Genomic DNA, 23,881 nt, shown 5'->3' with positions numbered 1-23,881 from the left:
AAATCCAGGTGCCAGTTGCTATTCGCATTTCTCAAATAAGCCCCCTCCAGTAAGGAAAATTTATTTAAATTGATGTATCATCTCCTGAGTTTTGAGAAAATGAACCTTACAGAACAGCATGTGATGAACTTGATGTTTGTACTCTTTTATGTCGACATATACTTCCTGATTTGAATATACTTTCGCTTCCCTCGAAAACAAAGAGTTGGATCAATTTAGATAGAAACAAACCAATGCACACAATTTCAGTGAAAGACAAAGCATAAACGTTCAATGTACTGTTAGTTTGGACTCTTTTGCGTTTACTTTTGATTCAACCCAGCTTTTTTCTCAACACAAAGCGCTCCCTTACAATTGTATCTCCATTAAAAATCTCGATGTTATGGAAACAAATTGAAGAGTTAACCATTTTCGCAACATGTTGATGGAAAGTGGGGAGTTAATCGATTAATGTATAAGTGAATTTTAGTAGCCGATTAACATCCTCACCTTCAAAGTTCATAAACAAAAGGATTACTGCAACTATTTTTTTCTACTAATATGTATTGATGTTGGCTTAGACATTAATTTGAAAAGGTGGCTTTAAGGGTGGAGTTGCTCATTAATAGCATCTCCTAGATAATACTTACTTTTATAAGATAAAGATGGGCTTGAATGAGATGTCGCAAGCTCAGGAGAATATGACTTTCCGTAGTAAAGATGTTTAGTTGTAAATGAGACATGGTACATTGGAGAAGAGGCTATTCAAACTATTTTAACTTTCTTGGGCTACTATTCAGCTAATTTACATTATACTCTTGCCTTACTACTGATATATTGCTTTGAACAATACTCAACTCGATCTCTGAACAAATTGGCTAATAGATCGTTCAAAAATTTCGGTCAACATATTCTTGCAATAAGACCTGCTGAAATGTCTATGTTTAGATCGTACTGTGATAATGTATGTATAATATATACAATTAAGACACATGTAAAACACATGATCCTCATCACCATTTACGTCAATGGAACGTCCTCGCGTGTTAAGCAATGTTTACTGCGGAAAATGAACGTTACATATAATAACTTGATTCAGTCATTCAATAATGGGATCACTAACATCGGCGTACAAATTAACTGTACCGACTACGGCAATGACGAGACGCGCCAAAATAAAACAACAACAAAACGTACCAACCACGAAGGGTCACGTGAAGTGCTCCCTTGTAGCACTCAACTCTTATATTACTCATTGAATGTGTACGTCATAAACAAATTATGTCCCGAACTCATAGCTACCACGTTCCTGGTGAAACTACGTGAACAAAGGACTCTAGCTACTTTTCAGTTCCAAAACTGCCATTTTGATTATTTTTTTTTCTTCATACAATCCTGGTATCAGCTGCTGGAACGCACGCAGCATATATCAGGATTGTACAAAAAGTTGCATAGACGTGAGAAGTAGACAACAGGTTCCTTAGCAATACAAGTCCCATTGCCATTTATGCAGTTAAACTAGCGCGTATTGTATGATGGGAGTGAATGCCATACTCAGTCTATGAGACTTTAGTAGCATATGTTCGAATAGGAGCCTGGGTCTATGCTTAAGGTTATAGACACTCAGAGGGCTGAATTTCTTTTTACTAAAATGATTTTTTTTCAATTCATTGCAAACATATAGGAGCTATGTCGATGAGTTGGTTGAAGAATTTCAATTTGATTTTCTCAAATATATGGCCTAAGATCGTAAGTAATAAGCAGGACAGATGAACGACTTGTATTCCATGAAATTCATCCTTGATGATAGTTAAACATCCTGATAAATGATGCAATAATACGACGACTCACTACTAAACGTTTGTCATGATTTAAAGATATTTTAAATGAAAGCCTTTATGATGCTTGGGGTGACAGGTATTTGCAAAGATTAAAAGGGACTAGTTTAAAAGTGCGTGAACCTTTTTTTAAGAACAGATTGCTCTTTGCCTTCTTGTATTTGATGTTATCAGTCGCCATGTGTACATAGTCATCCATAAGTTACAGGCACAAGCATTGCTGAGATATATTTCCAATATGTAATTTTATCTCAAAGATCAAGGTTCAACAGTGAGCTGAGTTAATCACGCAACTGAACTGCTGTAAACTTGGCGCCATTTACCAGGCAACACATTCTGGTTTCTTCTATGTTTATCTCTTTTAAGTTTGTAGTGGATTTTCAGGCGAAAGACGTATTCTGATATCATTGTTTAGTAAAGGACTTATCCATCGCAATAACGTAAACGGTTAGTAGTTCATTCATTTTGTGTAATAATCAATCCTGTAATGCAATTCTGTAGTTTAGTAAGCTCCTTCAATTCAATAGGAACAACTTCTGGTTGAGACGGTTCATCCTATTATGACTTCACAGTAATTGACACGATAAAGTTGATGTTTTATTATTTCATTAATATCTCATTAGAGTAAAACATCAAGGCAATCTAAATGCAATTTGTCATAACTTATGTTGAAAGAAATATAGAAACAAAAGGACTTGTCACTCTTTATAAGCATGTTATTTTGTTAAACAGGATAACTTGTTAATATCCGGTCAAACTCGTAAACTGGGCACAATGTTGTAGAATTATGTCATATTCTCGATTGATAGCAGCTATACACTTCATACGATACCTTCTATACTTGCATAACAATTGGAAAACAAACGTACCTGCAAGTATACTTTGAGCGTTGAAAAGTGATTACTTTAGCACCAACTTTGAGTACCGAAGTAGTATAACGAATATAAGACTTAACTTGTTCTGTTCCAAAATGTTTTGATCACCTCTAAATGTTAAGTGTTGTACAATGTGCTTTATAGGTACAGGAATTTGATTCCATTGGCATCTCGACTAAATACAAATTGATTGTCTTCAAAGCAGCTATGTTAATCCATACATATATATATATATTTATATATATATATATATATATATATATATATATATATATATATATATTACTTACTTTACGAATTTGCAGGGCTTACTGTTTTTCATTTTTCAGTCTGAACTGGTCTTGTCATGGATGTATCCGTAACATTGTTTGGAACTCTCCTAATGCTTTCGATAACAGGTGAGTGATAGTTTTGACAATGTAACAGATATGACGACCCGGATTATTCATGTATCTGGAAATAAAACCCTTTTTTCTTTGTAAGTTACTAGATAGATCCATCTTGTTCACCATATCCCCTCCTGTCTGGTCCCAAACAAATATGGCTGATTTATTAGGAAAAAATGAGAGCAAAGTATCCTTCTTCTTTTTTCTTGACTAGTTTTGAGTTCTCTTGTTTTTAACCCTAAATACATTTGAACCTAGATAGGAGAGGGTGGTCGTAAGGGGATTCTTGAAAACTCAACAATGTGCGGAAAAGAAACAGAGAATAAAGAAAAATGCACATTGCGATCACATGTCATAGAAATTTATCTCTCTGCTATAAATAGTTGAATTTTAAAATCCCTGTGTGGAAAGTATTTATATCTTAAATTACTGAGGCTTTCGGAATTGGGCTCAATGCGAGGTCTAACGAAATGTTAAAAAGAAATATAATAGTGGTTCCTCTTTCTAACCTATTGGTGCTTGGAGCTCATGATAGTTTACTATGTAGAAAACAGTTAGTATGCGAAAGTGATACCCGTCCCCTTTTGACCACTAAACAATAGAAATACCCGTTAAAGAATCTGGTGTTATTACTGAAGCAAAGGTATCTTGTTGAATTCCACCCCTCCCCTCTTCCACCAGTTAATAATTCAAGAAAAGGCCCTGCATGAGATTTTAGAGTAACAGTTAATTTCTTATTAGATCTTCAAACAGTTGTATGCTTTTGGAGAGATATATCAGACATGCTTAAAATCAATCGAGTAGATCTGATTCAGAGGCAAGCCCGCGTCTAACTAGTCCGAGCTCAAACGTCCGAGTACACAGCAGGTAGTTCGAGTTCAGTACATGGGCTCCTATGGGATATCAAATATGAACACTAACTTGTTACGCGGAATAAAAAGCCATACACACTTATATTGTATTGTAGTATACAGAAGTATTATGAAATGTATAAAATATTCATATCAAAATTTATTTTGGCTTAAAATCAGCATCCAATTCTGTAGCATTTTCGAAAAACAAAAAAGTGGTTTTACAGCAATATTGAGAATGTTAACCTAAACCATATGACTCTCACAGATTAAATTATTGATGGTTCAATCTAACCTCTCAGACGGTTCAAAAGGGTTCACGAAAACGAACATCTCAGTCCTATATTCCAAGTTAGACTCGACTTTGGACTCATATGCAAATAGAAATTCGAGAAGTACAGTCCTATGCTAATACAAGCTAGACAGTAATGGAGCCTGTCTTCAGTAAGATATTTCCTCCAAAGTATCGATTAAAAATGATTTTGTTATTCAAACTAAAAGTAGAATCAAATCGCCGAGAGAGATTTAATGTTAGTATTAATAATATGCAAATATAAAATGAAAATTGTTCATATAAACATTAAATTATATTTGGTGAGTTTTGCATCTGAAAGTAGCAAGATAAAGGAGTATAAAATGCATCAAGTATCGATAAAAAAAGGTAGATAATGCTATAATGGAATGCAGTTGAGCCATTTTGATTATTTACCGTATGCAAATGTATTGTAACGTCACTTCCCTGTCTGGTGGGGCAGTCTTTAAAACTGGGGTTGGCGGAAGAGAGTCTCGACAAAAAGATGACAATGAAGAGGATGATAAAGTGCCCGTGGCACAGTGGTACCGTTTATTCAGACCTCCGTGTTCTTACACTTAGGTTCATTAAAGGTTCTTACTTAGTGCTTATCTTTGCATTACGCATAACGTAAAGGTTAACGCAATTCCTAAACGCGGCGTCTAAACGCAGCGCAGAACACGGCACTAAACGCAGCGCCCAACGCAGCGTCCAACGCGGCGCCACACGCAGCGTATAACGCAACGCACAACGCGGCGCCCAACGCAGCGCGGAACGCAACGTAAAACGCGGCGTCCAACGCAACGTCCAACGCAACGTCCAACGCGGCGCCACACGCAGCGTATAACGCAACGTATAACACGGCGATAAACGGAACGCCAAACGCAGGTTCTAAATATGTAAACAGATTCAAAGCTATAGGGTTAACTAAACGGTGTCTGCAATACCTTTAACAGATGCAAATATACTAAGAACCAATCGATTGACTAAATGGCAGTAACGTATCTTCTGATATCTGACCTAGGCTATTCACTTATGTTCCTACTTACGGACTAACTGAAAAATATACAATCACGGCAGAATACTGATCTCTACTAAAGTACACACATTGTCACGTAGTTCAGAGCGCTACTGAATAACGTAAAATGATAACAATCGGTCAATAACGTTACTCCTAAATAATTGGGCGTAATCTCCCTCAGTGCAATAGTGCAGTTTGCTAACAATTTATACAACTCACAAATGTATCCAATAATATTCTGAGCGCTTACAATATCTAAGAACAGTTATACACGGTGCCGTGGTATTAGAAACCTACCAACTTGGATAATAGTAAATGATATGATAACGTACCGTACGTAGACGTCTTGTGATATTTTGGCAAAGAGTCCCTCGCTGCACGTACCAACAGCTCCTTTTATACTAGCCTGAACAATGGCTTAAGTTTACGCGCGTGAGAAAGTTACTACTTCAAAGAGCACCGCCTTAGTGTTGCAGTCACCAGACTTCCGGAGACCGAGAGGCCAGGTGCACGATTACTTACGTCATAGTAAACAACTTAACGGGGATTTCCCGACATAGAATCATTACATCACTTAAACAGTCTATACAGCTTAAAGAATAACCCTCAAAGCTTAAACACTACGCAAGTTCGGTTACACACCTCCCACCTTAGCTCCAAATGCGTCCTCGCATTTACTTACTTGAGAATAACTATTACTTTAAACAAATTTCCTACGTTAGAATAACACGGCTACCACTCTCGTTATCTTAACACAATAACACAGAAAATATTAACATATTTACATTATAAACATATTTACAAACTTATATAAACAACTGGTTCAGTTCCACGCGTCGTTCCTCTGGAATCTTTCAACCACGACCTTGATTCGTCCATCTGGGAATACGTTAGTGGTCACCCTTTGTTCCAACTTGCTGTCGTCTTCCAGGTCAACTTTATCCTCTCCTATAATGGACAGGGCCGATCGAGGGGATTGCCGGTTTGACTGTTTGGCCAGTGGGTTGGTGATAACGGGGGAAGTTTTCTCACAGTTCTTTTTCTTCGCCGGTGTCGTTCGTGGTGTAGGCGGAGGGGACGGGCGATCTTTGCCCTCCCTCTTGTCCTTCCCGTCATTCGGTCCACCAATGTCCTTGATCGGAGATCCAAGTAGGGAATCCAGTGATGGCCATGAATTTTCCCTCCTCTTGACCTTCGGAGGTGTCTTAACGCCGTTGCTTTGCCGTTTTCTTGATCCATGTCCTGATTCTAATTCGTAAGTTTCGGTGGAAACAGTGCAAGGGTCTTTCGGTTTGGCATTCTCGGTGTGTCGGCTGGCAGTGTGACGTGTGATGTCGAATCTCCTGTCAGAAGAATAATCACAATGCTGGCACGTGAACTGTCGTCGAGGTCTCTCGTGTTTCTCCTTGTAGTGGTTTTCAAGATCGACCCTCTTTGAGAACTTCTTACTGCAGCCTGTACAACAGTACTGAACCTCGAACTTATCTTTCTCCATTTTCTGAAAAATAAAAAGAGAAAGAAGAACATTAGGATAACTTTGACATTGTGGAGACTATTTTGGTTTCCATCTCCGGCTCTCGTTTTAGGATCCATAGAGGGGGATCGTCACCCGTGTAAGCTTTCAATCGGTCATGATGTACCACTTTTGGTCGCATTCTTGGCCCCATCTTAACACGGTAGAGTACGTCAGTCAGTTTCTTGAGTACTTTTCCTGGTCCTACCCAGGGTCTCTGCAGTTTAGGGGAGATGCCTTTCTTCCTGGTAGTATTCAGGAGCCATATCAGATCTCCATCCTGATAGGTATGACAAAAGGCTCTCCTGTCATGTAATCTCTTCTGTTTGTTACTCGCCATCTTGAGATGTTTCCTTGCATTTTCATGTACTGTCCTCAATCGCCGTTCGAGCTCCTCGACGTACTGGTTAAGCGATTTAGTCGTCTCATCAGGTGTCTTCGGGAGGTGAAATTGTAACGGTAGTATGACTTGTCGCCCTAGCAAAAGTTCAGCGGGGGAATACCCTGTACTCTCGTGCTCGGCTGATCTGTATGCCATCATAACAAAGGGAAGCCAGGAATCCCAGTCTTTTTGATTCTCGCTTACGACCGTAGACAGCATCGCCTCCAGCGTCCTGTTAAATCTTTCCACCATCCCGTCTGATTGCGGATGAAATGGTGTAGTCCTGGTCTTTTTGACGTCAAGAAGTTTGCACATCTGTTGGAACAATTGGGACTCGAACTTTCGTCCTTGGTCTGTGTGAATTTCCCCTGGTATTCCGAAGCGACAGAAAAACTCTTCTACCAATATATTCGCAACTGTTCCTGCCTCCATATCCGGCATAGCATAAGCCTCCGTCCATTTGCTGAAATAATCTGCTATCACCAGCACATACTTATTGCCCCTGTCTGACACTGGAAGTGGACCCATTATGTCCATAGCGCATCTTTGTAGAGGCTCACCGGAGATATACTGCTTCATTTTCCCCTTCGGTCTCTTCATAGGGCCCTTTCGTGACGCACAGGTATCACAATTCTTGCACCACTTCTCCACAGCTCGACGGTACCCGCTCCAGTAGAAATGATCACGTATTCTACCTAGCGTTTTCCTTCCCATGAGGTGACCAGACAGACGATGGTTGTGAGCATTTTCCAGTATTTCTTCTTGCAGTTCCTGTGGTACTATAAGTTGCCATAACTGCGTTGCTCCTGTTCCAGACTCGAAGCAGCGGTGGAGGACTCCGTCTCGCAACTGGAGCCGATCCCATTGTGTCCAGTAATTTCTCAAAGTGGGACTCTCGGATGCGACTTGTTCCCACGTTGGCCTCGAGTTCTGAATCTGCTTCCAAAGAACGATAAGTCCAACATCTTTATCACGAACTTGTATGTCCCTCCATTCTTTGTTCGTTCTGGTCCGAATCCATGAGTTCGTCTTCTCCTCGGGCGGTGTACCTAGTTCACTGTTAGTCTCTGGGTTTTCGATAACATTGTCCTCTTCCTTTCCCGTTAACGTGTATAGTCCTGGTGCTGTAATATCAGATAGTTGTTCTTTAACACCAACTTGTTCTCTGGCTTCGACCCTTTCGCAGTAGGTACAGTCTTCACAAGGTCTTCGTGATAAGCCATCAGCATTTCCATGTTGTTTTCCGGGTCTATGTTGTATTTCACAGTCATACGTCATGAACGTCTCCAGCCATCTCGCCACTTGTCCTTCAGGATTTCGAAAGTTCGTCAGCCATCTGAGTGCTGCATGATCCGTTCTCAACAAAAACTTTCTTCCGTATAGGTAGTGATGGAAATGCTTTACTGAGGCAACAACAGCCAGCAATTCTTTCCGAGTAACACAGTAGCGTCTTTCTGTCTTCGAAAGAGACCTGCTAAAGTATGCAATCACCCTCTCGCACTGTTTGCCTGGCTGCCTCTGCGAAAGTACAGCGCCGATTCCTACGTCACAAGCATCCGTATCCAAGATGAACGTTTCATCGTCAATGGGGTATGCTAACACAGGTGCTGACGTCAGGGCTCGTTTCAGTTTTTGAAAGGCTCTCTCGCAGTTTTTTGTCCATCTGAACTTCACATTTTTCTCTGTCAACTTATGCAAAGGAGAACATATTTCGGCAAATCCTTGGATGAACCTTCGGTAATAAGAGCAGAGTCCTACAAAGCTACGAACCTGCGTCGTGGAAGATGGAGTTGGCCAATCTGTTACAGCTTGTGTTTTGTCCTTATCTGGTAAAATGCCATCTTGGGAAACGATGTGGCCCAAGTAGGTTACTTGGTTCTGAAACAGGTTACACTTCTTGGGAGAAAGTTTTAGTCCGGCGTCCCGTAGTTTACCCAACACTTCGGTCAGCCTGAGTAGCGCTTTCTCAAATGTTTCTCCATAGACTATGACGTCGTCCAAGTACAACAGACACGTCTGCCACTGTAGCCCTTTCAACACTCTCTCCATCAATCTCTCAAACGTAGCGGGAGCGTTGCATAACCCAAAAGGTAATACTTTGAATTGATAAAAGCCACTGTAGGTCACGAATGCCGTCTTCGGTCGGTCTCCTTCCTCCATTTCTACCTGCCAGTAACCACTGGCCAGATCCAATGTGGAAAACCACCTCGAACCTGCCAGTGTATCCAGAGAGTCATCAATACGGGGTAGGGGATAACAATCCTTCGTAGTGACGGCGTTCAGCTTCCGGTAATCTACGCAGAATCTAGTAGAGCCATCTTTCTTCTTAACCAATACCACTGGAGAGGACCAAGAACTAGATGAAGGCTCAATAATGTCTTCACGTAACATCCTGTTAATTTCCTTTTGCGCTTCTGCTTTCTGATGAATTGGGAGTCTTCTAGCTGCCTGTCGAATAGGTTTTGCGTTGCCAATGTCTATTCGGTGCTTCGCCAAGTTGGTGCGTCCCAGGTCCTCAGGAGACTTTGCAAACACGTCAGCAAACTCAGCCAGCATCTCCTTTACATGCTCCCGTTGAGCCGTGTCCAGGTTGCAGCAGCTTCTTTCGGCTAGATCCCGCACGTGTTCCGCCAGCTCCATTCGTCTTGTTGCTCCGGACGACCGCCTTGAACCCGAAGATTCCGATACAGATCGGCATCCTGATATCCTATCCGTGTTATCATCAATTACATTCACAGCATGACACGAGCCAACCATCGTACCTTTGTAAATAGTGACTGGCATCGCACTGGGATTCAATAGCCGTAATGGCACGTCTTCCTCTGAAGTATCCACCACAACCCTGGCCAACATCAGTCCATGACGCTTCAGGAACCTCTCGCTGTACTCCGTCACAGCCGGTCCTCGATATCGTTCCTCTTCTGTAAGCCTCCCTGTCACCACTCGTTCGCTCTCTGGTGCCACCACTACGGTTTCCCCAAGCGCAACCCTACAACAGCCTTCCCTTGGCTTCTCCTTGTTGTCCTGTTGCCGCTCACAACCAATAGTTAGCTGACCCTTTCCAGCGTCTATGGTACAGTTGTACATCTGCAAGAACTTATATCCCAATAAGCCATCTGTGTCGATATTAGCCACCCAGATTTCGTGTTTCACTTTCACACCACTGATTTCTAGTTGAAAATAGCCTCTGCCGTGAAAAACAAGGGGTCTGCCATCTGCTACGTTCATCTCAAGAGAAGCGTCTGTTAAAGCTGGTCTTCCTTGTTCTGGTAGCGTCATGTAGACTTCAGGACTTATCAAAGTGATATTAGCTCCAGTGTCTACAAGGAAATTCACTTGGACACCTTCAAGCCTTCCCGTCACATAGAGTCCGTTCTGCCCTACCGACAATGCTCTACTTTTCAACGTTATCTTTGTGGGCGTGTCATTGCTGCTAGCCAGTCTCTGCCCTTCGAGGCTGGCTACTGCTCGTTTCCCTGTCGTTTGTACTCTCTTGGGAAAGTCTGTCCCTTCTTGCGCTCTGGACAGTCTCGACTAAAATGACCCGTCTCACCGCATTCCCAGCACTTCCCGTCGTTCATCTTCCTTCTGTATCCACCTGGCCCATTCAGTCTACTTGTTTGCAATTGTGACAACTGTTGAGTCAAAGTCTGGAAACCCTTCTCCAGTGCAGTCATGAGCGTTTTCGCAAGTTCATCACCCACTTCCGGTTTCATCTTCGGCTCGACTTTTTCACCAACAGTACGTACCGCTAGTTTTCGGGACGAAGATTTCTTTGACTCAGCTAGGCCAAAAGCTTCAAGCTCTACTGCTATAGTCACGGCGTCTTCTAAGCATCTTGGGCGTGCTTGGTATACTTTCCATTTGATGTCACTGTCTCCAAGAGCGTCGATAAAGAAATCTTTAGCCAGCGTCTCCTTCATCTCTAATGAGGCATCTGGATAGGCACGGCTAAGCAACCGTTTGATGTCGTGTGCTAGTTCAGGCAGGGTCTCTGTCGGGTTCCTGGATCTGTTTCGTAGTATTGCCTTGAAAACTTCTGTTTGATTCCTTTTTCCAAATCGCTGCTCCAAGGCATCAACCAGTAAATTAAACCTCCGTCTCCGAACTGGTTCCAAATCGGCCAGAACTGCTTGCGCCGGACCACGTAGACTTGCAGCAAGCTGCAGAGATCTACAGCGTTCGTCCCATCCATTGAGTTCAGCTATTAGCTCGAACTGTACCAAGTAATCCTTCCATGGTGTTGAACCGTCAAAGGTAGGAGGTGGGGCCCTGTGAGTGTTACCTATCGGCATCTGCGGCAATCTTCTGTCAGCACCTGCAAAAAGTAAGTTATTCTTACCTATGTTAGTTTCACCACCGTCGCCGTACACGTGGGGTTCTCTCCCGTCGAAGTGTCTCTCATCGGCCGGCCGCATGTCGCCGAGGAATGGGTTTCCACTGTTCAACGCTGGTGGGCCACTGTTTGGCGCATCTTTCCTCTTCGAGTCTCTCCGTTCTCTCTGACCTCGTGAGTTGACGCCAGCGCTAAATCCTTGGTGTTGCTCGACACTACTAGCCACCGGAATCCAAGTTCTTCCTCCTCGAAAGGGCTCCCTTTCTGGTCCACCTTCACCCTTGCTAGTCCGACCGCCATCCTCCGTGTAGCCGTCCAGTCCGACAGGGCACCGTCCTGCAGTTTCTCTGTCCCGACACCACTGTGCTGGCCACGATAACATCCCCTCCTCTGACCATCCTGACAGACTCTCATCCGGCTGTTCTTCTCCCCGTAAAGCCCAGGCCATCCTGTCGCTACTTAGGCTGTCGTCAAAGGGATTAACCCCAGGCATCTTGGACTGGTTTGTCGCCGCCCAGTTCACCAACAGTCAGCACGTGATACAAATCCCAATCGCTGCCACCAATGTAACGTCACTTCCCTGTCTGGTGGGGCAGTCTTTAAAACTGGGGTTGGCGGAAGAGAGTCTCGACAAAAAGATGACAATGAAGAGGATGATAAAGTGCCCGTGGCACAGTGGTACCGTTTATTCAGACCTCCGTGTTCTTACACTTAGGTTCATTAAAGGTTCTTACTTAGTGCTTATCTTTGCATTACGCATAACGTAAAGGTTAACGCAATTCCTAAACGCGGCGTCTAAACGCAGCGCAGAACACGGCACTAAACGCAGCGCCCAACGCAGCGTCCAACGCGGCGCCACACGCAGCGTATAACGCAACGCACAACGCGGCGCCCAACGCAGCGCGGAACGCAACGTAAAACGCGGCGTCCAACGCAACGTCCAACGCAACGTCCAACGCGGCGCCACACGCAGCGTATAACGCAACGTATAACACGGCGATAAACGGAACGCCAAACGCAGGTTCTAAATATGTAAACAGATTCAAAGCTATAGGGTTAACTAAACGGTGTCTGCAATACCTTTAACAGATGCAAATATACTAAGAACCAATCGATTGACTAAATGGCAGTAACGTATCTTCTGATATCTGACCTAGGCTATTCACTTATGTTCCTACTTACGGACTAACTGAAAAATATACAATCACGGCAGAATACTGATCTCTACTAAAGTACACACATTGTCACGTAGTTCAGAGCGCTACTGAATAACGTAAAATGATAACAATCGGTCAATAACGTTACTCCTAAATAATTGGGCGTAATCTCCCTCAGTGCAATAGTGCAGTTTGCTAACAATTTATACAACTCACAAATGTATCCAATAATATTCTGAGCGCTTACAATATCTAAGAACAGTTATACACGGTGCCGTGGTATTAGAAACCTACCAACTTGGATAATAGTAAATGATATGATAACGTACCGTACGTAGACGTCTTGTGATATTTTGGCAAAGAGTCCCTCGCTGCACGTACCAACAGCTCCTTTTATACTAGCCTGAACAATGGCTTAAGTTTACGCGCGTGAGAAAGTTACTACTTCAAAGAGCACCGCCTTAGTGTTGCAGTCACCAGACTTCCGGAGACCGAGAGGCCAGGTGCACGATTACTTACGTCATAGTAAACAACTTAACGGGGATTTCCCGACATAGAATCATTACATCACTTAAACAGTCTATACAGCTTAAAGAATAACCCTCAAAGCTTAAACACTACGCAAGTTCGGTTACAGTATGTACATCTATTTGCAATGGAATGATCTCACCATGAAGTATGTTTTTACATTTCATTGCAGGTGGACTGGTAACAGAAATACATCATGTAACACAATTCCTAGAGTTAGGAAAGAATGGCATCATAAATTGTTCATTCTCTGATAACTTTTACGGGGTATATTGGTATGATTCAGATGATACAGTTCAAGCTATACCTATCATAAGCATAACAGAAGGTGTCAAAACTGCTGACAACTCTGGAGAATACGAGATTGAGGTTGACGGTTCCCTTGTAGTGACAAATGTTTCAATAGACCACGAGCACAATTTCACAGCACTACTTTTCCATACACAGTCTGCTATACCAATACGTCATGTCGCGACTGCGTACGTCATCGGTAAGTATCTTTAAAGCGCATTGATAATGCTTTGTTAGTGTACAATAAGATATAGAATGTCCGCAACAATTCTGGGGCTTGTAGTGCAGACTTTGATACAAAATACAAACTTAAAGGAACAGTAGAAACAGAAATACGGTAACAATAATAAATTTTGGAAATTTGTCGGCAAGATTACTTAAATAAGTTGGCATAAAGATTCCATTTTGTTTAGTAATCACAGCTTGATTATAAAAAATTATAAGATAATAACAAGATATATTTTAATACATATAAACAAGGTATATATCATATTCATATCTTAATTTCTTTACTCTTTGTTCATAGTAAGGCCAGATAAACCTTTCCCTGTTATAGACCAGTGCAGTGAAAAAACAAGGATATGTTTTCTTCCAATCGAGAACGCTTTAACAATCACTTGCGCTGTTCAAAACGCAAGACCAGCAGTTGATATTTTCTGGTCCAGGAGAATTGCTGAAGGTGAAATCGATATAGTATCACAAGAAAAGGGCGTCGTAAACGGCAACATAACTTTCTCTTCATATGCTGTTATGATAAGCCAACCTTTAAACCCAGGACAATTATTACTTCTGGTGTGCAAAGGTAGTACATTACCAAAGCTTCTTAAGTCTGAAGAATCTGTGTTGCTGGTACAACAATATTACAGATTTAGACCAGAATATTCAAGTTCCGAAAGACGTTTGGTTGAGAAAGGATCAAACACAGTTATTCATTGTACACAAGGTGAATTATTTTACCTAGTCTGGACGAAATTTCACGAAAACACAGTTGAGCAGGTAGCATGGGCAATATTTCTTAAAGATAACATAAGAAATTCCATGTCAGAAACTGTTGAGGTAGGCTTTAATGGATCGTTGAAGTTGATTGATATAAATCCTAACCAAGATGGTCTGTACTCTTGCAATTACAATGATGGTGACAGCGATATGACAAATTTCTATCATGTTTTAGTTTATGGTAAGTCAATAAGTACGTTTTTTTTTCTCCCGTCATTTGAGTTGGTATAATGGAATAAAACTGGCATTGTAGAGTTTCTACGAAATAATCATACAATAATCAATTACATCAGCAGATCCAGGAGTTATCAAGGCGGGTTCGGTCTGGGGTTGTGGAAGCTGACTCCCATGTACGGTGTTTGGGGTTTTCCTCCCCCTCAAAAAATACGTCAATATGTTAATTTCAGGGCATATTTAGACTATGAATCAAGACTATAATTACGTCTAGTCGCAAGGTTGTGCTGTTTATTACGTTAAGTGTGAGTGCTGGTGTTAAGAACCTCAAACCATCTCTGTTTCTACATCTAGACTTGTCAAAAAGCCAGTTGTGTAATTGTTTTCCTTTCTGACAACCAGTTATCCCAGATCCTCCATATCCTATCATGAGTGGCTGTGATGAAAATCAGTACTGCATCATCGAAGCTGAACAAGAAGGAACTCTGACATGTTCTCTTCATAGAGTACGTCCAGTGGTGCGTCTAAAGTTGGTTACTCTGTCCTTCGACGATTCTTTGATGATAACCGTGGTAAATGAAGAAACTGTCGTGACCAGCAACGGAGACACATATGAAGTGGTTCTTAAGACAAAGTACAGATTGCACACGTATAAAGATAGAATCAGGTTCGAGTGTAAAACATATGGGGAATATGCTGATCTGTTTGAGATGTCGAAAAAGTTTGAACTATTTTTCCATGAGGGTACGTTGTTTTCTTTTATGAGTCCAACGTTACTGCCATTTCCAGTTTAAAATACCTCTACAATCTGTTCTTTTAGAAACAACCATAACTACACGTATAACACATTGATAGCCATGAATGAAATATTTGTATTGCATCATACTGTAAATTTACTGTATATATTTATATATATACATGTGTGTGTGTATATACATATTTACTGTCATCCTTTGTTAAAATGTAAACAAAACACCACACTCGATTGCCTTTTGACCTTGTTGCATGTCCTAAAATTGATTCCAGCCCTTCATGTAAGTAACATTCCAATATCATATTGAGTGTTTCATCTGTGAAACAGTGTGGCATTTAAAACTAACGTATTTTATTGTCATTTACAACCAGAGTCAAACACTGAAGTTAACTTACAAAGCCCCGTCATTTCCACTGACCGGAAAAGGAAGATATTTCTAGCTATCGGCGTGCCTTTGATTGGACTTCTTATTATCGTGTTTTTTGTTATGTATTTGATTCTTAAATCAGGTAATGTCATTTCAAACATAATTCACATTATGAACTTTAAAATACCGTTTTGAATACAATTCAAAGAGAAATAGTTCAAATGTTTCGCAGTTCATAGTAATCAGATGAAAAATTTACTCATTTTCTTCTTCAGGTAGACCGTGTTTCTTTTTGTTCAAATTATTGTATAAAAACATCAGTTTCAGTGTCTAGTGTTCTTCTAAGCACAAGAGGTCATTAGCATATATGGTCTCGACACCGCTATCTATCTTTACACATTTTGTATAATAATATATTAAAGATATATAAGAGACATATTAAAGAGGTTTCAATTAAGCGCTCTCAAACGGCCGTATGGATGTTTATCGCTTAATTTGACATTTACTCTACACTTACGTATTTCAGGGAATATTTTTGTACTTTTTTTGTAGCCCGTAACAGAAAACGCCAGCTGACAGGTCAAGGTGTCGTTGACACCTTGGGAAGGCAAAACGAGCAGGAAGAGGTAAGACATAAAGAGTTTAACATCTAAAGTTATACGAGTAAAAGGTATTCCTTACCATCAGGTGAAAGTAGACAACAACTGTCTGATTCATTAATGTTTAATATCTATGATAATACAGTTTGCAAAAGTGTTTATCTTCAATATATGCCTGTACTTTGACAAATAAAACGAGTTCCCTTTACTGGTAACGTAATCATGAACCCATGCAGTATGTATAGCACGAACATACATTTTCCTTATTATAATGCTCGATTATTTTTTACTTTCTAGAAGTTCCTGCTGATGAATAGGATTGATCCTAACACTGACCAACTTGAAGGTAATGATGGTAGTAATAAATGATAACCAATCACAATATATCTGCTGTGAGTTTCCCAGTTTTAGTAGTTGCATTTTTAGAATCTACACACATTTGCCATGTTATTGCTACACAATCAATAGAAACTGACATCAATAGTTGACGAAGTTTACTGCAAAAACTTCAAAAGGCACAATTTCTGATTTATTAAAAGTTACCATGTGTTTCATCTTTTCCCACAGCTATAAAACGAGAGTTGGTAAAGCAGTTAAGAGGTACCTATGAAAACCAATACAACGCTATTAAACCTATACCATTTCTGAGCGATAGCATTTTTTGTGTTAATGAAGTTTTTGTAGATGGTGGCATTCAATTGGCGACTTCGATAGGTCGCAAAACTGTTAAAGATACATGGACTGCTTTAGATTCCTATCACAGCATCTTAGAAGATCCCCTTGTTAACTCTACTATACGTCTCGTAGAGGGAGACCCTGGTCATGGGAAATCTACAATTGCTCTGCAGTTTGCATATGACTGGTGTAACAAAGCTTCGTGTTCACCCATGCTGAACATTGAACTGTTCATAAGCCTTCGACTGAGGCAGCTGGATGGTGTTCAGTCATTCTATGAAGCAGTTAAGTTAACTGTACTCCCTCGCGACTCTTTATTAACACCAGAAGATATCAAAGCTGTCATGCACTACTGTAAATCTGTTGTGGTGCTGCTAGATGGTTACGATGAATACCCAGATCAAGACTTAAGTGAAAGTAATGACATCACACACATTATCCGAAGAAATATGTTTCAACAGTTCGTAGTAATTCTAACCACCAGAACACAAGTGGTGCCGAAAACAATTGCACCACAATCTGTCGTAGTCAGGTTAACCGGGTTTAATGAAAGAGCCCAAAATGCATACATAAAAAAGGCTATAGTTCCAAATGATCCTGAAGCAGCGAAAACATTAATGCAACGAATAAATCAGAACCCAGTTCTCTGGGAGATTTGCGAAGTTCCTCTGTTCTTTGTTATGTTTGCACATCTAATACATCACAGAAAAATCGATGCAAATTTTGAAACTGTCACAAGCTTCTTTAGCTGTGTAGTATCTTGTTTTCACAGCCATCTTAGAAATAAGGCTAATGCTGAAATCAGCAAGCGTTACAAAAGCTTGGAGAGAGAGCACGAAAAGTTAGATAAATTGGCGTTCGATGGTCTCATGGGTAATCGACGAAGCATTGAATGGAACAAGAAGGCGATGCTTGAAAAACTGGGAAAGGAATTCTATGATCATTATATTAGAGTCGGTATTCTAGTAGAAGAAGAAGGTATGAAAACTATTAGTAGTGCAGGTGTAACAGACTTACAGGACATAACAAACAAAACTCTTGTTAGATTCTTTCATCCACTCTTTTGTGAATGGTACGCGGCTAATTACTTAGCCAAATATACCCAAAATACACCCATGGCTGATCTAAAAAGAACTCTGCAAAAGTTAGATCCGTTTAATTTTCAGTATGTGTATCGATTTGCTTGTGGAATCAACTCTAAATCTGCTGAGACGATAATCACATATCTTACCGGTCATAAATTGGCAATTTTATGTGTACTGGAAAGTACTGGAAAGCTTATTGAAATCAAGGAGAGCCTGAAGGAACTTTGCCTGAATTGTGTTACAATAAGTTCAGCGGACAGCAGATTACTTCAAAAGTCATCATTACAGCTTGTTGCGATTGCATCAAAGGCTGAGGCAAGTTTTGTTTTAGTTATTTTCATTGCATTCATTAACAAAGTATGAAGCAGATTATTTTAAAAGTAATTATGCTGGACGAAGACAGTGATTAGGTCCTAGGCTCATGTTTTCTTTTATAATTTAATATGTTCTTTGTGGGTAGGGTTGATTTGATGTGTTTCGCTTCACTATTTTTTTTTCTCATATGAAATCGTTAATGATTCCTTTTATGCAGATTCCCGTCACTTGCATTCAATTCGAAAATTGCTTTAGTTCTGCTCATCGAAGTACAAAATGCATTTCGCTGACTTCTGGTTTACAAGTCCAAAAATTATCCTATGTCGATGAATTGAAGATAACTGAAATGGGCCGGGAGATTTCAAAAGATGAGCTGGAAGGTATTTTAGAATACTCCCTTACATGCGACCGGTTAAAAAATATATCGTAAGTAATTCTAATTATCTGTATCTTCAAGTATAATTATAATTGTTCCAGTTCTGAGGTCAATCTTTAATAAAACATGAAAAAGTTAATAAATAACTTAAAAATTGAAGTCTTCCGATAATTTTTTTAAGAGACCCCCCAAAACGGTGCCGTGTATTTTAAAGTTATACGCAATCAAAACTGAAATAATATAAACAGAAACTCATTAACTAAGGTCTATACTGTTTTGCAGGTTCGAATGTTGCTTGCTTCCACCATCTTTGCAGAACAGTCACCTGCTAAACGAAATACAAATAAACAATATCAATGGTAAGTTGTGTAGTAACCAAGAAATGGTATCTTTCAATTTGTCACGTGAACGATGCCATAGTCATAGCCATATTAACGTTTATGTTCCCATTATAATCACTGATTAAATGAAATAAAATATTATCACACTTTAAAAAGCTTCGTGTGTGTGCGTTTTAATAACATTTATTTCAAATTGATGTTAACAATTTGTATTATGTCATTACAAATAGCAATCAAACAAAGTTAATCAATATCATGTATTATGACATAACACTTTCTTGTATTGTTTCAGTGCTCTGGATTCCTATTGCAAAGTGGTTTATTCTTGACTCAACAGGCCAGTGGAACGTTAGTATTTTATGTATATTTTTAGTTGAATAAAAAATGTAAAGACAAGATAAGAACGCGGCTCAATGCTGCAAAACTATTGTATATACACCTTTTTCTATCTCTTGCTGGAATAACTTGTTTTACCATGCATCAAAACTATTTTCTAAACAAGAGGTTTTAATATTATACAAACCAACGTTATGTTGGGAACTAAAAGATTAAATAATTTAATTCGTCCTCAGACAATGTAGAATAAATTAGTTGTATTTGTGTGAGATTGCATTCAACATTGGGCACTATATGTGTAATCATTTACTTCGATATTTTGGCATTTTACAATATGTCAACTTTAATTTCAGGAACGATATGGTAAACAAGCAATGACATATGAGAAGGAGGTAAGTATGAATAAAAATCGCTAAATTTGGTGTTTTTAATTGCACATAGTATATTAAAGGACACAGAAGCGGTTAGATACCGAGTCCGGAATTATTAGGGTAATAAAATATCGATTTGTCATAATGTTGTTACAAGAGCACATATGTTAAAGAACATACGATATTTTACTTTTATACAACTTCATATTAAACGCAATATCTTGACAAGAAATCATGTATCATATAAAGGTCTCTGACAACAATATAAAGGGGGTTAATGACCTAATTCAGGGGTTGGAATGTTCGGTGTAACTAACTTTCAATCTAACTTAATGTATTCCTGACTGTCTAGAAAAGTGTCTACAATTTTTTTCAAACAATTTTTAGTTATTTAATCTATATTTTACACACAGGTCCAGGAATTTCGCGTAGAATGGAGGTAGGTAGATTAACTAATGTTACTGCCGATTGTTGGCATCGAATGTTGTCTATAACACATATTATAAATTCTGTATTAGCTATAGTTAATACGTATGCAATCGTTCAAAGTATTCAGCTCACCAAGCAAAGGATGTCTAAATTATCCATTTACTACCATTTTTATTAATTTGTCCTGATATACCACGAGTCGAGGAAGAGATAACACAAGCATTTGACCTTTAATTTAGCAAAATACGTGTTGTTATTTCCTGTTACTAATAGTGTTTATATTTGTATGTAAGCAAAACATGTATCAAGTTTCCTTGTTTTATTATAAAATATACAGAAAATTGTTGAATGTTGTAGATGAATACTTACTAGGTAAAAATGTAATACTTCAAAATTTTGAACACATTTCAAGACATGATAAATGAGCTTTTTTATTATATGTTTGTCTATGCGATACTGTGTTATGACATTTCTCTAAGACATCGATGTAATTCTTACGTAACTTTATTCAGTATAACATGAATAATAAATACTCCCATCTGTACAATTAACTATTTCAGGTAGATATTAGCACATGCCCCATACTTGCCGGATCCCTTTTCTGATTTGTTTTTTGCTCATAATTTAGCTGAAACAGTGATTTGCGCAAATAAAATTCACATGGTTGGACATCCATTAGGCTTCGAGCGCAAGATTTATTATATACCGCTATATGTTTATTCACCTCTATATTTGCCCTCCTGGTCTTTTTCCCGAGAAACCGTGGATGAGATGCTGGCAGTGATTGATTTGTCCAAAAATTATTTCGAGTTGGCTTGCATTATGTTTGATCTCTAGAGTAAGGCAAATATGTCATCAAAACAGAACTAGTATTGTTTGATACAGGTGACAAAAGCCTACATGTTTCGAACCTCTGGGAATTTAATCAGGGTCCATAGCCTAGTAGTTAGGGTGTCCGCATATAAAGCGGAAGGCCCAGGTTCGAGTCCCTGTGGAAGTATTTTCACTGTTCTGGAATGTCTAACTCACTACAATTGTATGTGTGTATATATATACATATATATATATATATATATATATATATATATATATATACATATATATATATATATATATATATATATATATTTATTTATTTATTTATTTATATTCGTTACTGAAAAACTAACCTTTATAGGTCCATTTGTAACAACATGTTTCATTTAAAATTCGTTTCTTTTAGTGACACGAGCTGGCAAACTTCATCTTCATAGAGAAAGACAGCCTCACCAGCGTTAATGAACAACATAATATACAGCTATATTGTTCCGTTTCGCCAGAATGCATTGTATTGCAGTTTAATGTTTGCCATTAGCTTAATCATTGTAGATGCATGGAGAAAAAAATTGAAGAAAAAAAGTTATTATATAATAATTTACAGTTTAATACAAAAATTTAAGTAGGAAGGTGAGGATATGCAATTAGGAAGTAAATGAAAGGGGAACGGTCAGTAGACTCCAGTGTGTATGTCACATATGGTTTAGGAAATTATGAATATTTCCTCATTCAAGTTTCAGTAGTAATTCTTTGCATAACCAAATTTGGCTAGAGGAATGTCGTTTACCTACATTACGTGTGTTCTCGCTAAACTCGATTAATTGATGTTTACCAAATCGGATAAGAACATTTGTTGAACTGATACGTTATCAGGTTTCTTTAGTTTCGTTTTGCTATATCACACCATACGTCTTATTAACATCTGCTTATAAATGAACAGTTGTTAATAATTATCAAAATGTATGATTAACTAACCTTTGTTAATCTAAAGTAAGGGGTCGTGAAGTCAATGTTTTGTAGATTAGGCAATCGAACTATTCAATTTTAAAGATGCAAGCGGAAAACAGATTTCACTTGTAAAATATCGGATGCTCATTTCTTCCTATGTTTATATTTAATTATTAAAATATGAACATAAAGTATCTTGTTTCTTGTAGCTTTTTGAACATTTCCTTAAAAATACCACGAGAAATGTTAACCGTGAAAAAATAATTTTTAGTTTCTTTTGAAACATTTCTGGAAATACATAATATTGGAAGTTAAAAGTATTTAATATTGCCTATATAGCGTATACTAGAATAGAAGACGGTTTAAATGCTTTCCAGAGCAACGGATTGTTATCTTAACTTCATCAACGTTTATTTGATACGAATTTGTTCGAAGCGTGTAATCTTAAAATGTAGATATTAGTAGAATCAAGGTGGCATGAAATTCAAAGCGAATATTAATATCAGAAATCAACTAGTTTGATAGTTAATTAACTATGATAGTGATACTTTTATAATCGTTAACGTTTGGAAATGTTATTACCCTTTGTACGTTCATTGGCATGCTAATGAATGAAACTCTAGCTAGCAAATCAAAGTGAAAATACCAATCAAAGAAAGAATAAGTCGTTTATGGGAATGTGAAATATTTCGGGATTACAGAGATCCATGGAGAGTTTCATTGATGAGTGGGCCAAAGTATTCGTTGAGCACACATTCATATCGATGTTCTGGTGGTGATTGACATTTACCTTACTTTATAAAGCTATCTTGAATAGAATAATTCATTCCAAAGTTGATTGTAATAATACTCAATGGCCATGATTTACAGTTAACAATGTACACTTAAGTTTATAACATGTATCATATTCAAGTACATATAATATTCAGTTTCCATTGGTTTTGAAAGACACTACGCCCGAGATTTCGAAACTGTAAGCATTTTTCTTCTTTTTGTCTTATATTTGGTGCATTAAATATACAATAGAAACTTCATTGCTTTCAGTTTATTTTGAGTAAATCATTAAAAGCGCTAAAGTGAAAGCAAAACTTTGCTTTCTTTCTTTTCTTTGAATTGAAATATAATGTATGGCAAGCAATTGGCTTGTATTGTCGTGGCTAATTGCTATTTATAACGTGATGTACCCTCGGGAGCATATTGTAAGACCTTATAAAAACTATAGTAGAGGTATATGTGTCATATGTTTTCTTGTATTCATTGTCTGAAATGAAAAGATGCAGTGCCAAGAGATGAATTCCGCTCGAAATTGACCACTCTAACTATATTTCCTTTAGGTGGAAGAGGATGGTCGTATTACGAAATGGCACTTCCTTATATTTGCTTTCAATCACCAAGTTTGTTTTTATTTAGTAATGGAGTTTGCGTTTTAGTAAGGTCTGAGAATGTGAAATTTAATTACTACTATAGTTACCATCAACAAGCATGTAGCAATGATAAATCTTATTTGTATTGCAATGCATAAAATACTCGTCAAAAGAAGTATATGAACTTCAACGAAAGTATCTCTGATTATGAAGGAGGTTAAACGTATATTTTAGATACTTTGCATGTACAGGCTCTAACATGGCTATGAAGGGGTCAACTCGAGTAGCAAAGCAAGCATTCCCAATATCCTTTCATAGCATATAAGTGCAATTCCATATGCTTCTGTAATGCTCAACGAAACAAAATATTGTCGTTCAACATAAAGAGTTAGTCCATGCCGTGGTTGGATTTCTCCCTAAATGTGCATTTGTTGTGTCTGTTCAACGTTCACTACTTGAACATAATATACGCTTATAAAGTATTAT

The 23,881-nt window shown here is 38.7% G+C and overlaps 1 protein-coding gene across 2 annotated transcripts; it reads left to right on the top strand.

The window, feature by feature from the left end:
• Positions 1–2,074: 2,074 nt before the first annotated feature.
• On the top strand, positions 2,075–23,135 carry LOC139977347 (uncharacterized). 2 transcript variants are annotated; one of them, XM_071986638.1, is made up of 15 exons: positions 2,075–2,264; positions 2,998–3,090; positions 13,331–13,648; positions 13,976–14,626; positions 15,022–15,363; positions 15,745–15,882; positions 16,293–16,366; positions 16,637–16,685; positions 16,907–18,414; positions 18,632–18,840; positions 19,073–19,149; positions 19,424–19,479; positions 19,821–19,859; positions 20,252–20,277; positions 21,490–23,135. In XM_071986638.1, exons 2-15 carry the CDS (start codon positions 3,039–3,041, stop codon positions 21,518–21,520), a joined length of 3,570 nt encoding a protein of 1,189 aa, XP_071842739.1. In that variant the 5' UTR covers positions 2,075–2,264; positions 2,998–3,038; the 3' UTR covers positions 21,521–23,135. The 2 variants fall into 2 exon arrangements, with proteins under 2 accessions (XP_071842739.1, XP_071842738.1); XM_071986637.1 differs by having other exon boundaries at positions 2,076–2,264; positions 3,022–3,090.
• Positions 23,136–23,881: the final 746 nt, after the last annotated feature.

This window comes from Apostichopus japonicus, chromosome 12, assembly GCF_037975245.1.
Source record: "Apostichopus japonicus isolate 1M-3 chromosome 12, ASM3797524v1, whole genome shotgun sequence".
Lineage (NCBI taxonomy): Eukaryota > Metazoa > Echinodermata > Holothuroidea > Aspidochirotida > Stichopodidae > Apostichopus > Apostichopus japonicus.
The sequence above is the reverse complement of the archived record's forward strand: the minus strand, read 5'-3'. Positions and strand labels throughout refer to the sequence as shown.

Excerpts from the sequence above, each read along its gene's own strand:
- LOC139977347 (XM_071986638.1), top strand. The coding sequence starts at position 3,039 with ATGGATGTATCCGTAACATTGTTTGGAACTCTCCTAATGCTTTCGATA. Across the intron at positions 18,415-18,631 it reads CGATTGCATCAAAGGCTGAG|ATTCCCGTCACTTGCATTCA; the intron begins GCAAGTTTTGTT and ends CCTTTTATGCAG. Across the intron at positions 18,841-19,072 it reads GACCGGTTAAAAAATATATC|GTTCGAATGTTGCTTGCTTC; the intron begins GTAAGTAATTCT and ends ACTGTTTTGCAG.